Source organism: Apteryx rowi, unplaced genomic scaffold (genome assembly GCF_003343035.1).
Source record: "Apteryx rowi isolate R43461 unplaced genomic scaffold, aptRow1 scaffold_40, whole genome shotgun sequence".
In the NCBI taxonomy this organism is placed as follows: domain Eukaryota; kingdom Metazoa; phylum Chordata; class Aves; order Apterygiformes; family Apterygidae; genus Apteryx; species Apteryx rowi.
Genome location: NW_020450530.1, coordinates 380,684 through 397,969, shown reverse-complemented (window position 1 = coordinate 397,969; position 17,286 = coordinate 380,684). Strand labels below are relative to the sequence as shown.

Below are 17,286 nucleotides of genomic sequence, written 5' to 3'. Positions count from 1 at the left end.
TAACTTCCACTATGAATTCCTAAACCTTGATTTTTTTCTTTAACCCACTCTAACTTAATGAATATATAATGTACAGTCTAGACATTCCTAAGTGACAAATTCCCATATTCAAACTATTGTGTCTCGATATTCATACAGCATGATGTTTTTACATGTTAGCTCAATTAACAAGTTAAGCAGTTCTTTGAGAATTTATCCAGCACTATCTCATCTCACTGTCAAGGGGAAAACAAAACGATCATTACAATCTTAATGAAGGAGATACATTTTATACATACCCACACATTTAGAAGAGAAAATGTGATTCTGTTAATATATTTGGATGTATAACTTAAGGAATTTAGATCTCTGGTGTGAATAATATTACAAGGAATCAAAAAACACTTCTGAAGTATGAAGCTTTTCTGTTCGTATAACATTCTTTACTAATTATTACTGAACATTATGTGTTCAGTGTTACATTAGCTAATAGTTCACACAAAAGCACATTTGCAAATAAAACTCAGTTGCAAATTATTTCTTGTGCACAGCCCTTGATACCTGGCCAAAACCTCAAAGAAGTAAAAGAATGTGAGTACACAGACAGGTTCTTAAGCTAACTGTGGTTATACACAAATAATAACAACAATTAAACGTTTACACAAGAAGCACTTTGTCTAAAATACTGCTAAAATACATGTGAAAATCACAGCCTCTTTTTTTTCTGCCTACTATATCCCAAATAACAACACCCTATCTAAAATCAAATGAATACCATTCCAACACGGTTATCACAAGCTTATACCATATATGAACTTTGCTTATATTCCATTTATACTGGAATTCACCGTTTGCCGGGTCTTAGAGGAAAAAAAATAAAAAAAGGAAGAGAAAAAATAGGCTGAGGAATAAAAATTGAGAGGGGGATTTCAGTGTCTAATCTGACAGCAAAAATTACCTTTACCCAGATATGTTGACTCGATTTTAGATAAGCAATTTCCTTTAATAAGACAATGTTACTTAGGGAGACGTTGTGAAGCGTTCCTCCCACTGGGATTATATCACTGGATGCTTTTGTACTAAGCTGCATACACAACCATTTAATTGCACAGATAAATCCTAAACGCAGGCAGAAGTGTGATTTTACTTCTCCCTTTGGTAGAAGAGATTTTGTTTTTCTGATTCTGCAGTCAGTTCATGGCCTCAGCTATATCTCATGATCCTATTTCATGTGCATTTCTGCAAGATGACTATAGCACTTGATCTTAGCTCCTGGCTGCCTACTCAGTTACTACTTTATATAACAGATTGTTATACAAGATTTTTTTCAAACTTGAAAGCTACATATTTCTCTTTCATTACTCTCATACACATTTTTTGTCCCTAATTAATATTTGCTTTAATCAAACTATCTCAAAATGCTTTACAGATGAGTTATACATTTATCACTCATTCTTGGACCCAGCTACACTGCTACAAATCCCAAGCCACTGCAATGAAATACATTGAATTAATCAGGATTTACCCTGATGAAGCTAAAAGCACTATTTGAGCCCTTTAACAACAGACTAACAGCCAAAAGGTACTCCCTCTCCCTCCTCCGTTATAATATGCTGCATAATAAGAAAATGAAAAATACCCTGTAGGCTTTTTATGGGAAAAAATATGCAATTACCATTAAGGAAAAACATAGTTACGAGCCAAAAGCCAAAACGGTTTGCATGTGAAAAGCAAGCACAGAGCAATTCTGCTTTCATGCTACGTTGCAATATTAATGGTAATGGAGTGAGGGTTTTGGTTTTTGTTTTTTAAACAGGAGCCCTGGACAGACTCCTGTAAAGGGACTAGGAAGATTCATGGGGACTCTACTCATTCTCTTAGCTTTGGAGAAGATAAAGCTATGGAAAGGACATATGGCCCAGTAAGACTGTTGAAGGGCCTTAGAAATAAGTGAGCTCCAAGACAGCAGTGTAATTTGCTCTTTGAGGAGTTTAAATGAAGATCCTGGTCACCCATTTTACTTTTCCCTTTTATTCAGTCACAGGGCCCCCTCTAGCGTCCCCGAAGCAGACAGAGTAACTGCAAAACAAGCCGAGACAGCCTTTGGGCATGGCTGTCTCGACACGCACTCACGCTTGAGACTGCACACTGGTCAGGCATGCCACATGCCTTGTTCTTATTCATACATGACATTTCATTTAGGGCAAATCCATCCATAGCTGCTGTACTTTGAGGTTGCACCTGASCCTCTGCAGTATTTAAGCTCCTTTAGACATGGCAAACAGCTCATATGCTTGCCATGGAAAGCTTGTAGATAACATGGAAAAAATTAAAACAAAGGCACATGTTCCACATAAAAAGAGTCACGGTCTTAGCGACTGTGAGGGTCAGCTATGGCCAAAAGAAATCTATAAGCAGCAAGATGCCCACATCATGTAACTTGGAACAAAGCTGTGCAGAGGCCAGTGATAACAYGCTGCTGCTCTAGGACAGCTTTGAGGACTGTGCAATACTGGTTCTGAAGCTGACTCACGAGTGCTTTCGGCTGGGATGACATACTCATGCATACATTATCTAATCAGCAGCAGGTACAGAAATGTCTATCCAAGAAGAGACATGTCTTTAAATCTCTGGTGAGATTTGCCTGGAGTCTCTAACACATAAGTATTGATTTGAAAGAGCCAATCATGTGAAGATGAGTAAAAGTCATCCTCCGGAAGCCAGCAAACCTCAGATGCCCGTCTGCTGTTGTCTGTAACGCTGTCTGTTTTATTGTGCCCTGCACCAACAGTCAAGAGTCTCACAAGTGTTGGTACAGCACTTGTGACTGTACCAGCTGACTTGAGCTTGTACAGCCCGTGCACCCACTCCTGAATGCCCAGATGGAGTCCGAGCAAAGCTAAGAATATAGTTCTTCAGCATCTGGCCCATACTGTTGTTCAGTTGCAATGGCTGTGTACTGCAGCATCTCACAAGCTTCATTTCTGTGCTGGCTGCAGCACTGCAGCCAGGACGTTATACCGGACTGCAGTGCGTACCGACCACTGGGCTGCAAAGAAGTTCCACCTGCTCATAGGATTTTACTTGCTGTTTCTTGTTCATGATTACTTAACACCAAATACATAAATCATGAAGCTAAGGGTAAATAAAGTCTTAATCTCTGTTTCTGAAGCTGGTCTTCCTTTGCATAAACATAGATCCAGTTGCTGACGATCAGCTGAAAGTCAGATCCTCACTGCTAAATTTTTGCTTTTCCAACTCTCTAGGATGCCTGGTTAATAAAACAGGCTGGGATGGATTTCATCACCACCTACTGAACAGTCATAGGTGCAACATTCAGGCTCACAGAGCATGAAGTGGGTGGATGCACACTCAGTTCTCCTGCTTCTGACAAGTTGTCTCAAAACAAACCAAACTAAAAGGATGATACTATTAACTAAACCAAGGTGGCCACTTGAAATGTGGTACTGTTTTGCTAATCTTCCTGTAAAGAAAAAGGGATGAATATAAAAAAGAAACAAAACATTTATTTTGAAGAATAAGTAGTGACATAGGGATCCATTTTCAAGGTATGACACAAAAGATCTAGCTCACATCAGCAGCATATTTAATATCATTGAGAGACCCAGCAGCTGCACCCCTGCATACACTGTCACAGAAACCGATCAGTAACCTTGAAACCTGCATACTGTGCCATCCTAATAGGGGGTAGAGAAATCAGAGAGGACAAAAAATTATGCCAAGCAAAGCTGGGTGCTCAGGAATGGCAATACACAGGTCTAATTTGGGTACTTCTATTGAAATCATGCACAAGCACATTACTGTCACAGCTTTAAGTGGGGCTGGCTGTGCTCTTCCAGCCAAGTTGCTGCTTCCCTTTGAGGAACTTCCCTTCCCTTTGGATGCTATTTCTACTGTAAATAGCAATGACTTCAGAAAACACGGCTGACCAGACTCTGACAGCACGCTGATCACAACGTTACTATGGGACAGCAGAAGAAAAGATTAAGATGATGAGGCTGTGTATGAATTTGTGCAAGGAAAAACTGAAATGGGATAACTGAATGCCAGTGCTAAGAGTTAAATGTCTTTATAGCAGCCTCAGGTCTGCACGCAAGCCCTGGACAAAAGACGGTGCGCTGGGTCGTGGTTCTGGTGCTCATGCACAACTGCCCAGGTGCATGAGGACTTAGTGATGAACATGATCTTACTGTGTGCTGGACACCTGTGCATATATGAATGGAGTGCAAGACATTTTGAAGGGAATAAAACCACACTCAGATGACCACCAAGATCCATTTGTTACCAACATCCTTAATGTCATCAGGCTTAAAATTGCTGGGTTTTTTGTCCTAACAGATTTACAGTTATCTACCTGCATTTTTTGTAATGCTTGAGAAAAATGAAGCCTATTAGGTTTCCTAAGAAGCTGTTCATTAGGCTTTTAAAACTGTTTTGCCTAAACTGGATCACCACCTGCATTGGGACAGCATAATCAGTACCTAAGTATATTGATGAAAAGGCCAGATGAAGGCAGAAGGGGAACCTCAGCTGCAGAAAAAAGGTTGGTAGAAGAGTTACAGAGCTGAATAAGCAAAAGCAGCATGGATAATGAACAATGTAAAGGAAGAGGACAGCAAGCAGGAGCTGAAAAAATTATAACTTCAGTATTTTCTAGAGAATATGCCCCAAGTTTACTCCCAAAATCCTGATGCATGCCTTGAAGCTTAGCACTAGTGGATTCCTAGGCATCAGTCAAAAGAAAGGGAAAGATGGCAATTAGCACTCAACATCTACCCTTAAGTTCTTGCCATCATCTTCAGCTGCAAGAACAAAGCTCCTACATCCCAGCTCTAAGTAACAGCTCTTAAGACTTATGCTTGCTGCTTTTTCTTCTGAGCATCCCAACTCCTTTACTCTGCCACGCTGTTCCTTAAAAAACACGGCAACGGCTGCAGGAACGGAAATCAGTTATGCCCTGTAACACTGCGCGCACAAGTTACGTGCACCATGAATTCTTCAGCTTCCCAGAAATGACATCACCACTGCCAAAACCAGAACATTGAATTTAACAACTGTATTATCTCACTTTAGTGAGTTAAAACTTAGTGATTTACAAAACTTAGTCTAGTTTCACCTGGCCCCTCTGTTTCCATTCAATCCATTCTGTCTTCTAATCAGCTTCTGCTGCCATGCCTTCCTCATCTTTTTATGGTCCCTTTCTCCCTGACCATATGGTGTTTATTTTGGCTGCAAAAGACATTAATTTCATTATTCATGAGGCAATTTTGTTCTAATTAAAAAAAAAAAACCACAAGAAACAACAACTAACAAACCCTAGTACTTGATAAAATTAAGGAAGACATTTAATGTCAAATAAAACATTATTAGTTTTTGAGGAACAGTATTTCTGAGACAGCGGGAAGAAGCCACTAATAACAGCTGTGCCTAACAAAAATTCTTAGTAAAAACACTAGCCCTTGCCTCAGAGATCCGAATTCTCGATGGCCTCAATTATATATAAATTATTTAATCCTTGTGCCAGGAAAAGAAATTGCATTAAATACAATTAAATCCCAGTACTATCTACCTTAAGAATGGTGATCAGTGAAAGATACCTTGCTATGTGTAAAAGCAATGCCCAGTAACAGTGCAGAAAGCACAGGAACTATTCACAAATTCTTCTCAGCATCTGATTCAAAATAATTTTTTTTTCCCATTTGCTTTGGAAAAAAACCTTTTCTTGTTATTTGGCTGGAAGCCTTAACAGTTTGGGTTTCTGGTAGCCAAAAAGGATTTGCTTTTTAATCAATTACTGGCAGAAAGAGGAAAGAGGAAAGGGGAAACAGAGACCTTTCCGCCCCCGCCTTGGGCTTCAGGGTGCACCRAAGTTCAAAATTCTGGACCGACCTGAGAAAAGCTGGTCACTTCATTGGGACACACACAACGTCATTGCAAATGCAACAGAAGCTACAAGGGAGAGATACAGGAAGCAATAAAAAAACTGCTTTCGCTGCGCTCATCTGTCGATACCGAAAATAGTTTCTAACTACATAGAACAATATATTCAAATCTTCTGCTGGGTTTCCTAGCTCTGGGTATTCTGTAGAAAAATGACATCCAAGTTGGATATTTGGCAATTTGAGTTAGATTGAGTGGCATTTGAGTTGGATATTTTATTTGGCAAATGATGTTTCATGTTTAAAGCTCTTCCTATGTTAGAGGAGTAAGGATGGTATAAAATACCATCTTTTAATACATTTTTGTCTGCACATGCAAATTCACTTTAGGCACCGGACACTCCTCTCCCTATAGCTTCATAGAGGAAAAAAAACAAACAACAAAATAATATATAGAGAGAAGCAGTATACTTCAGTAGTTGCCATTTATTTGTCTGGCACAATATTACAAAGAGATTTGGGAATGCAGAGATTTCAGAAGCAATGGTGACCCAGTAAATCCTAAAGACCAGAAGCCTTATTTACATTTGCTATGCAACTCTGAAACAGAGCAGTTGATAATTTTGACCTTGCCTACACCCAGGATTTCAAGCTATTATGACTACGTTTAGGATAAAAAACACAGAAATTGCTTCAAGTAAAATCAGTTTTACCGTAAGACTTTTCTTTTTTTGAAAATTCCATAAAATCATATTGTCAGGCTTCAGAGGAGGCCATATGAAGTGAATACTTCTGTTTGCACAGGATTTGAAGTTCCTGCTCCAAGCACCTGTAGGAATGGTGCTTCAGAAAAAAAGCATAGGAAAATGCAGCCAGCGATCTTGGCATCTTCTCCCCAGAATACGGTTCCCTGAACTGAACACTGACTACATGAAGTGTACTTACCGAGAGAGGATTTCATACATACAGAAGAAGAATGGGTCCTTTGGCACAGATCAGCAGTAATACTCATCATGGATAGTGGCCCACAGCCGAGCAACGCAGTGTTTGGCCATTAGCAGAAGAGCAGGATTTGAAGGCAGCGGCCCAGGAAATCCCATCAGTCTCAGTAACTTTCTGAGCTTGAAAAAAAAAAAAGTCCTCGAGCTGCCTGAGAGCATAATAGGAATGAAAGATCACAGATAAAAAGCAGAAAACAGTTAAGACTTTTGAAAATCGGATAAAACAAGTTACACAATTTTGTAGTTTGAAGATTTAAACAAGTTTAGAGCAGATCAACAATGTTCAGCTCACTTTTCTCATAGGAACAGTTTTTCTCACTGTGGTAGTTTTCCCTCAGCAGTAGAAAAGCCTTCTCAAAAAAGGAAGGCCGGGAGTCAAACAAAGATCAAGATCAGGCATTTTAACAAGTACTGGAGGAAAAAAAATTGCAAAATGCCTAGTTTCAAGGAAACCTCAAGAAGAATAAAGGAAAACAACCATTTTCAATGACCAAATTCAATTAAGAAAGAGTCTATGTTTTTAAATAAGAGGCCCAGATTAACTTTAATGAAGATTTTCAATGTTTTTGCCTAAAGACTACACTAAAAATGGTCAAAAAAAAATCAAGTCAAATGCTCAGTCTGCATACATCATACCTGTGCTAGATTGTGGACCTAAGAATTCATAGGTGATCTTAAAGTTAGCCATACACTTAAGAATATTTATTAGCCAAAAAGCCTATATAGTCTACGCTACTTAAGAGAAAGAGCACTAATTAAAACTATATCCTCCAAGAACAGTTGGCACTGAAGTCCACTTTTTGTGTTCCATTTCACATTAGAAGATGAGTTCCTTTTTGTCCTTCCTGTGCTATCTTCTAAAAATAAAGATCATTCCTATTATTTTCCAGAGCTATCTGAGCCTATTACCAGTCAATGTCTATAGAGCATGCTACACACTATATTTATAATAACTTACACCAAATGAGCAAACATTGAAAACATTTTACTATTGAAAATATACATTTGCTTTCACCTCTCACTTACCCTGCTCTTCTCCACGTGCCACTTGCATGCTGTTCACCCATCACATGTAGTAAGTGAACAAGTTACACAAACAATTGCTAATACACCCACGACAGAGGAGTTCACTCATTCACAAATCACATTTTGTTCAAAATGAACAACACGGAGTACAAGAACGAGCTTGTAAGACAAAGTTTGATGCGGCTTCTYTTTCTTCAGGGCCCATTTGTATCTCAATGGGGATATCAAACCGGGAGCACGTGTGCTTGGCAGCACTGGCTGGCCGGGCTCTGGGTCACATAAGACCAAAGCCATCCCAAGAGTTCTGGCAGTCTTTAGAAAAGGAAGATTTTTTTTTCCCCCCTCCTCCAGAACCCTCTTACCCAGGAAATAAAATGAAGAGAAGAACCCAGAACCACGGAAGGAAAGGAAGGGAGGAACCCAGCATCCAGAACCACGGCATCTTGACCTCTCCAACCAACAGAGACAACAGTAAGTACATTTCAACTTTATTAGAAAAAAAACAAAAGTTTATACAAAGCTCTGCATTTCACAGAAAACCACCTCCCCCAAACACAAAGAAATCCAACATGGCAAGCTGTATGCATTTTCTTTTATCATATATATATATATGTGTGTGTGTGTGTGTGTGTGCATGTATGTGTGTGCGCACGCATGTTTGTATATATATATAGCGTGACATGGATTTTTTTTTGCATGGTTTGCATTCATTATTTTACAAAGTTAACATTCAGTAGAAAAAAAAAAAGATTTTTGTTACTATTATTTTCTCATATAAATAACTGTGAGCAGTCCCTCTGCAGATAGTTAAAAAAACACCTTTTCGTGTCATTCTGTAAAAAAACAGACATTACTGAAATGGTACTGAAATCTTAAGGTTTTTTTCAATACCACCATAAAAATATCATCTAGCCCCCAATTCAAAATGCTTGTCCAAGGCATTATAAGAGAAAGGACTGTAAGACAATTCTGGAAAGTTCAGTTCTTTAAGCCAACATTCAGGTAGATAATTTTTGCTGGACCTCATACATATGAGTGAAATGAGCACAAACAGGAGGCCAACCTCTCTGTCTGCCTGGAAAACCTGCTTCTTTGCCTTCTGTCACCTAGTCAAATTTTAACAAGGCATCCAGCTGTGCCACGGAGCCGACAGGCTTTCAGCTCATCCTTCTCGCCCCGAACCAAAGCCACAGACTTCCCTGATGCGACTGAAAATTTTACCATTTCAGCAAACTTCTCGTACTCCATTCACCTTAAATGGAGTTGCTGGCCTACTCATGGGTTGGCTAGACAGAGATTAGGCTGCGGGAGGAAAACGTACCCAGTGGGGAAAATGAAAGACAACTAAAAGGTAGAAAAATGCTATAGAAAAGAGCCACTGGACTGGCTCCCAAGGCTCTGGTTTGAAGCAGGAACAGTAGAGATGCAAGTTGCAGCTCAAAACATTCTTGCGTTTGCTGAAGTTAAAGGTGACAACGTGGTCCAAATGAATTAACTGCCTGGTAAACAACCATTCTTTCTGTCAAGCACCACGATGGGGAGAATGGCGAAGATTTTGAAGGCAATACAAGCAGTAGTGGTGATAACAAAGGTAATGGAAGCGAGGAATACAATGATGTAGATTAAATGAAGAATAATGCCAACGAAGATGTTTYGCTTGCCAGAGATGCCGGCAACAAGAAGAATGGTTATATGGTTGGTGTTGATGATGGCCAAAATTCATTCATATGTCCATGTAGTCATCATCTTCATCAGTATCACTTTCCAGTGAGGACTCCTGGCTTGAGGTCTCTAAGATTTCCAAAGCTGGCTGACAAAGGCTCTCCTTCTTTACATTCGCTGCAGACTGAGCAGACAAAATAGCAGACTGATCCCAAAAAGAGAGAGAGAGAATATATTGCTAAATAGTTAGGATAAACCCATGATCACAGGGATAAAAGCCTACTGGCTGCTATTCCTTCACATTCATAAGTCCTCTTATTTCTATAAATATATGGCATCCTAATGTGAAACAACATAGCATTTACCTGTAGGCTACCCCACAGTTAAAATTCTAGTAGCTTCCACTAACATAAGAATTGCAAAGGCTGCACTACCTCCCTCACCCATTTTTGTAACTCTTTCTAATTCCCACAGACAAGGGGCTGGGATAGCTGTGATTTCACCCATGGCCAATACTTCACTAGTCCTTAAAAACTGACTCCTGCTGATAACAGCTAGCATCTCCTTCAATTACTTATGCAATCCCTGGTTATGAACTGGGGACAGGAACAGCCGCTCCTTTCAAACAGGAATTTTATTCAGGGGAGAATTAAGATAAAAACAATCATCTGAAAAAATTAGTGTTTCCCTTTTATTACCTTTAATTTTTGCTTGGTCTCTTCTGAAATGCTGCCCTTTGGAGAAAGGAGGGTGGGAGTGGGTGGAGTGACAGTGATCTCAGGTGGAAATTTGGTGATAGATGAAGGTATGAAAAGCTTTGGCATGTTGGGCAGAATGCGAGTTTTTACACGGGTGCCATCTGTCTTGCTCTGCTGACTTCCCAAAGTCTGTGAGCTGGAGCTGAGTTCAGGCTTGGAGCTGGAGGCTAAAGAGAAAATAATATGAAAAAAACATATTAGGAGGCTATCTATGATTTCAGATGTCAAAGGAGAGGACACAGTTGATTGTTAGGTATATGGCTGGCTCAAAAGGCCTTTTTTCAAGCCTTGCTTTAATTAAGGCTCAGAAATAGAAGAAAAAAGTGCCTCAAGATTCTACAGTGACAACTGGAAACCGGTCAATTTTTAAAAATCTTACTGGACAGCAGAAACTTAGCCTGTCTGTGCCAGGTAGGACAAATGACAGCGTAGCCTTGACCCATTTACATCTAGTTAGAAGGCTACTGCAAACACCCACTTGTTGTTTCAGATCCCAACATCTTATTTCTGCATTCTCTAATGCTTGCCACTCTGTAATGCAACAAATAAAGCTGCTTACTTTTATCTTATGAGGCTTTTTTAAACTTCCTCCTCTATAGCATTATCTCCTTTTTTCGTTTGTTGAGATGTCAGCTCCTACCTCTATCCATTCACATTTTCAAGCTCCACCATCCATTTGTTATATTTTCAAGGAAGACCTTTGTGCTTTCCACTAAAGGAAACCCCACAGTTCCACAGCTGTCCTCACAAGTTAAGAAATATATATGGAAACACCTGTCAAAATTACCTCATTATTCTCTTCAAATACTGCCATAAAAACCTCCTTTGGTGTGATGTCCAAAAAAGAATCAAGATCCTTGGTGTGCTCATGCCACTTTCTGCCACACCGTTTAGCACTGTCACATCATTTCCACATACTCCCCAAGCCTCTCAGCTTGTGGTCTTTACAAAGCAAACTCGCTCAGACAGGGCTCCTCTCTTTGTTCTTCACTTCTAGTGCATGAAGCAAAGAGGGACCTGGCCCTTCTTTAGACACTATCACATTACAAAATAATATGTATGTGCAACAATAATCAGTACGGGACAATATTTTTACATTCAAAACTGAGACTCTATTAACAGAGATTTATTAATAATGCTGCTTCATGTAGAGTCAGAACTTTTTTTTTTTGATTTATGAATGAAAACACCAGAGTCTATCTCAGATTGATAATAATGAGAGGCGTTTTCATATACATTTTTTTCATATTCAGTCTTGTCAAATCCCAGTAAAATTACCCACTCTCTTGCAGGTTTCTGGGACTGACAGGACTACTTAATGGCAGCAAAATAAAATGCCAGCTTCCTGATGCTATCCTGAAAAACCTAGCAGTGGCAGAACTAACTACTGAAGGATATAATATTGAATAGTATGTTTTCAGCAGTATACAAGCATGTAAGAACTGTCACACCAGCTGAGGCATGGATTTCCATCAAGGTCTGTGACCCACCTCCAAGTGCAGTCAATCATTTCAGAGTACAGTGCCAGAAATGTTGCAGTAATCAGATATAGGACAATCTGCTTCTCACAAAAAACGAAAAAGAGATACACAAACATGAATATCTAGAGTATGCCCTCCTGAAATACCACGTTTTAATTTTTCCCAGTTAAAATACCACCTCTACTTTTCTTGGAAAGGAGGCAGAGGAGGGATAGAAAGCATTAACTGTTGTAAGGTTGGGTATTTATGTTAACCTGACTTACTTAGTACGAGTATTGCAAAAAATCGTTTCCTTCTGCTAAATATTCCAATATTGTTTAAAAGAAGCACAGACTATAGCACGATAGCCAGGTACTGGCTAGTTTTTTGTTTGGCTTTGCTGCTGTGGTATTTAGTATGAGTCATACACCAAAAAGAATAACCATTAAGGGACTACAAGGCACTTCTCCAGGAAGCTGGGACGTTGCCAGGAATGCCTGTAAACTCTGGAATACTTGACTGAAAGGCAGGCAGAGAAGCTGAGGAATATGCACCACAGCTATCCAAGTCTCTGCATATTGATACTCATTTAGCCACTAGATCCAGAATTATAAGCAGCATAAAACCCCCTTACCTTGGGTAGAAGCATGTCCCGAGCTTGTGCTGGTCACCGATTCCACTTGCCAGCACACAGGCTCTGGTGATGGTGCAACTGTAGCCATTTTCATCTGCTGACAAAGCCGTGACTCTTGCTGCTGAAATCCAAGCCCCTCCAAAGGCACTTCAAGCTCTTCTTCCTCTTTATTAACGAAACAAAATTCACAGATTAAGAGGCATCCCGATCCCCTTCCTAAGCCTCAGTCCTTTTGCTGTCTAACCAAGTGGTAGAATTTTTTTTTTCTTTTAAAAACACTGCTTTGGTGTCATCAATTCCAACTCTTGAAAAAAAAACCAAGTGGCATTTAAAAAGCTGAACAAAGAATTCTGGTGCATGACATTTTGTTATCCTCGCACAAATGCAAGAAACAAACACATCCAACTGACCATTAACCTTTGGAGACCTGAGGGTTGAAACACCCGTCATCCAGGCAAAGCAAAAACCATCACCCTTAATAAGGAGCCAGCTGTGATCCAGACATCTCACTCTGATCTGCAACCGCAGGTACATACTATATTGAAGAGCAGCTTACTGGTAGGTAAGATTAATTATTGTGAACATCCAGTAACAGGACCAGATCTGGTTTGACATAACTAATACGAAGTTATACTAAATGCTCATTTTTCACTGATATGTCCCCTGTACCTCTATAAATACATYAATTAGTCTAAAATTCCTACCTTCTGCCATTCCAGGATCTGGAATGTTTCTAACTCAGAATCCTAGTGTGTGTCCAATGTCTTAATTATATATCATCTGTATTTGCTCTTAAATGAATGCAATATTAAACCAGTTTTCTTCACACTGGGCTGCATATTGTACATAAGAGGAGTAATTTTCACTGAACTACTGTGAGCTACTAATGACAACCCCTTCTGGGATGGGCAGACAGAAATAGCTGCTGGCCTTTAAAGGCCATGGACACATGAACAAGTTCTTATTTTCTGATAAAACAAAGATATTCTTCAAAAACAAAGGACTGTCTATGCTGATTTGAATTACCTTATATTTATACAGGGTAAGGTGGGCACAGGCAACTATCACAGATCGGCTGATGCATTGTAAATTCATAATCTAAATTGCTCTAGAATTCTTCATATGTCCCTGCTCTAAATTAGTTTAGGATTTTGAGAGCATAACTTCTTAAAAAGGAATTATTTTTCAACTTTTCTCACTGGAAAAATACTTTTTTTTCCTCCTGAAGTGCTGAAAAACAATTCTCCATCTTCATCAATGTAGATAAGAACTGGGAATTTACAATGATAACGATCTCCTGGCCAAGAGTCCCCTTTGCAGAACACGCTTAAGACAACAACCTTGTGGCTTAACAACGTGGCAAAAGTCAAAGATGCAACTCTTCTAATGAATTACATTTTCTAGGGTTTTGAACAATTTGTACAAAAAAAAGTTTACCAAAGCAGGTTGTAAGTAAGTTCTTTCAGCCACTGATTTTCATAGGTAAAGAAAAAACGCCATTATCTAAACTGGTAGCTGATAGGCAACACAAGCCTGAGAACAAATGAGTTTGCTTGCAGAGAATTCTCCAATAGTCCCAGAAAAGGAAAGGTCACGCACAAATCACAGCAGCCTCTGTTCTGCGTTGATTCAAGTATCAAGTGCAAAATGGGAAGGTCTAACAGGGACGCCTGTAGTTCCCATCCGCAGCCCTCCCCTGCACATTTCTTTATGGACTTCAAAATATAGCACTGGAAATATGATGGTAATTGTTGAATTTATACATGCGTTGTATAAATAGATCAAATCAACTTAAAAACAACACAGAAGGAAATACTTAAACTACAGGAACCTGGACTAGGGAAATCATAATTCGTTATTTCCCTGTTTAAGAAACAGCAGAGAGCTCAAGAGGCATGGTGTGTACTTGCCTGCCCTTTACACCAGACACATGTACGCTTTAACCGTATGCTGGCAGAGCACAAGAGACCTGGTACGAAGCAGGCGCAGCCCTAACGTGCCCTGCAGCCCACGCACACACACCCCCATCACACCGCTAACTTCTGACGACAAGCTGCAGCCTAAACCCAGAGGACTTCCCTAACCAAACGGCCACAAGACATGCTTTCGATCAAAAGATGGAAAGAAACATCACATCAACATCTGAAAAAAGCAAGATGAAAATGATGATTTCAGAAGATTATCCCGCCAGAGAGCTAAGAAGTCAACGCCCATCTAACTTGTTTCAACACTTCAGACTCGCAGCCTTAAACATCTTGGTAAGTACTAACTTATTCGCTTATTTATTCAGTTATTAACAAGAATACAAAACACGAATTAATTTCAGCAGATACAATACTACCTATAAATGAACTGTAAATCCTATAGGCTTAACCATACTGTTAGCTGAGAACAGATTGCAACTGCTAAATTGTATTAGGGACTTAACAGCTCACCAGTCAGAATAAGAGCTCAGATTTGTATTATTGTCCAAGGACAAAGCTCTACCTCTTATGCTGATTATTACCTTTACTTAATTATAAGACATATCACTGCTTAAGCTGCTTTGCTGTGCCTTCGTTCTGAATTATGCCATGCATCCCCACACTGACAAAAGCTCTTTTGAGCTGTCGATTCCTAGCCAAATGCTACAAGACTGATATATGTTGACATCCTTTTATCAGCAGTCAGCATGCTCATACGCATCTCCATCTTCCATACCACGCACTGTTTGTTTTTATTAGTTCTGCAGATCCAGTTTTATAGTGTAATAAAATTAGATTTAATTTGAATAAAATTATGTGTCAGCTGGTTTCCATGTAAAAGTGAATGGAAATGAAAGGGCATAAATTTGGCACGCTAAATGTGCATTTCTATTCCTACACTTTTGGGAACAACACTTGTTAATATTAGATTCGGCTGTATCTTTCAGTACATGAGAATCAAGTACCACTGTCTGCTAATCGATGCCTTGCTGTCAGAGGCGTTAAATACACAGCGACTGCATTCTGCTCCCTGAGTGGGTCACCCAATTTATTCTTTTATGACTGCGAGTGATTGAATTCTACTGAGTGGGTCACCCAATTTATTCTTTTATGGCTGTGCAATTTTGGCTTTTTGTAATAGTCACTTGAGAGTGGCATTATTTTTAAGTTAAAAATTAAGTCAATGACCAAATTATTTTTTAAAAAATCCTTGAAAATAACAAGAATTGGTTGTTTCAGGTGTATATATCTCATAATTTGTACTAACGAAACTTTAATATAGTGCACTGATATCTATTAAATCTTTTTTCCTTATAGACAAAAAGGGCAAAAGACAGAAGGATAATCAAGAAGAGACACACATTTGGATTTTCTATCATCTAAAACAGATTTCTGAAGAGAGTATCTTGCTATTTGTCCTGTGGAAGACACTGTTATAGCCCTGAACACAATGTCCCAGATTTTCTAATAAAAACTTTCCCCAGGGAGGTAAAGACTCCACTAACTCATGAGCCACAATATTCTGCCCAAGCGCAAGAGCACAAGCAAACAAGTACAGCACCTTCTGAAGGTGTTCAAAAGCTCAGATTTAATCTCAGTTAACAAATCTTTTGCTAATACACAGTACTTGCACTGTTCTGGCAGGTTTTCAAACATTAGCTCTACAAATCCAGCTTAAAATAAAATCGGTTTCTGAAGACGTAAGATGCAACAGCCAGGTGTCTCCAGGCTGAAGACGGGACAGGTTCTGTACTCTGGAGAGCCATTTAGCCCTCTCACCTTAGAGCACAACACACAAATATTAAGCATATAGAAAAAAACACAGATTTGCAATGCATATTCATATTTATATTGAAAAGTTCACGTGCAATTGAGCTGAATTCTAAGAATTTTCTTTTAGCCTTCCCCTTCCCAACAACTCTCTCGATATATAGAATATAGTATACGCATAGAAAGAGGCACGTCATACCTTTCAACATCTCCCTGCTTTAGTGAGGAAGAAACAAGCTGAAAACAATTCAGTGCAACAACCTACTCCAGCTTTCCTCTCCAACCTCTTTCCACTTGTTGCCAGGGTAACCAGTGTTTGCAGATGCCTATAGCGGGCGCCGGGGTTCATGACTTCATCACAGTTAATATTCTCGCTCGCTCGCTCCCTTTATACACCGCATACGCTAGATGCATGTTATCCACACACTATAAACATGAGATTATGCAACTGCAGCAGCGAGTCCTATACTACCAGCGCAGTTTACTTTGCCGTTCTGACGCGCACGCAGTGGAAAATAACACCCTCAAAAATATTGCCTTGCAGATGCGGAGAAAGTTGGAAAGCAGGAGGACCGAACCCAGTAAAAGCTGTGCAGCTCCCTGCGCACGGTGCACTTTGCCGTTCGATTGCCTTGTACTGTCAGGCGTAAGGAGACGTTAACATCACAATGTTATAAAACACTTTAGCTGGAATTTTGAAAAATTCTTTTGTCATGCACTGAACCTATTACACGACAACTGAAAGACAAGCCCAGAAAATGCATCTAGCACCTGGAAAAAATGTTTTCCAATTCCTGAGGGAGGCAGTTTGAAGTATTAAAGCACAGATATGCTAAAGGATATAAGCAACTTAGAGTTCATTGCACAAAATATGATTTCATTACGGGAAAAAGGAAGGAACTGAGCTTTGGCATCCAGAACAGACGACTGCCATGATTTCAGAAGCGTATGCTTGGAGAAGTGAACAGAAAACCGTTTCAAGGGCTTAAATAAAGCACTTGCCCCACTCGCCTTCATCCCTCTGCAAAATACCTTCCCCAGCAGCTGTGTGTGTCAAAGAAAATGCCTGAAAATCCATTACTACAGATTAACAATTCTGCTCCGCTTTGCCTTCAAAACACTTCAAAAGAAT

The 17,286-nt window shown here is 39.5% G+C and overlaps 1 protein-coding gene across 9 annotated transcripts in view; it reads right to left on the bottom strand.

The window, feature by feature from the left end:
* Positions 1-8,382: 8,382 nt before the first annotated feature.
* CABIN1 (calcineurin binding protein 1) overlaps positions 8,383-17,286 on the bottom strand; it is a 129,497-nt gene continuing 120,593 nt past the window's right edge. For 6 of the 9 annotated variants that reach the window (XM_026075248.1, XM_026075245.1, XM_026075244.1 and 3 more), the window contains 3 exons: positions 12,421-12,585; positions 10,267-10,493; positions 9,403-9,773 (listed from right to left, as the gene is read on the bottom strand). In XM_026075248.1, the coding sequence (XP_025931033.1) occupies positions 9,630-9,773; positions 10,267-10,493; positions 12,421-12,585 (536 nt within the window). In that variant the 3' untranslated portion in view covers positions 9,403-9,629. Of the gene's footprint in view, positions 9,774-10,266; positions 10,494-10,581; positions 11,065-11,816; positions 11,888-12,420; positions 12,586-17,286 lie in introns of those variants that run through there. The other 3 variants (XM_026075242.1, XM_026075249.1, XM_026075250.1) reach the window with 3 other exon arrangements.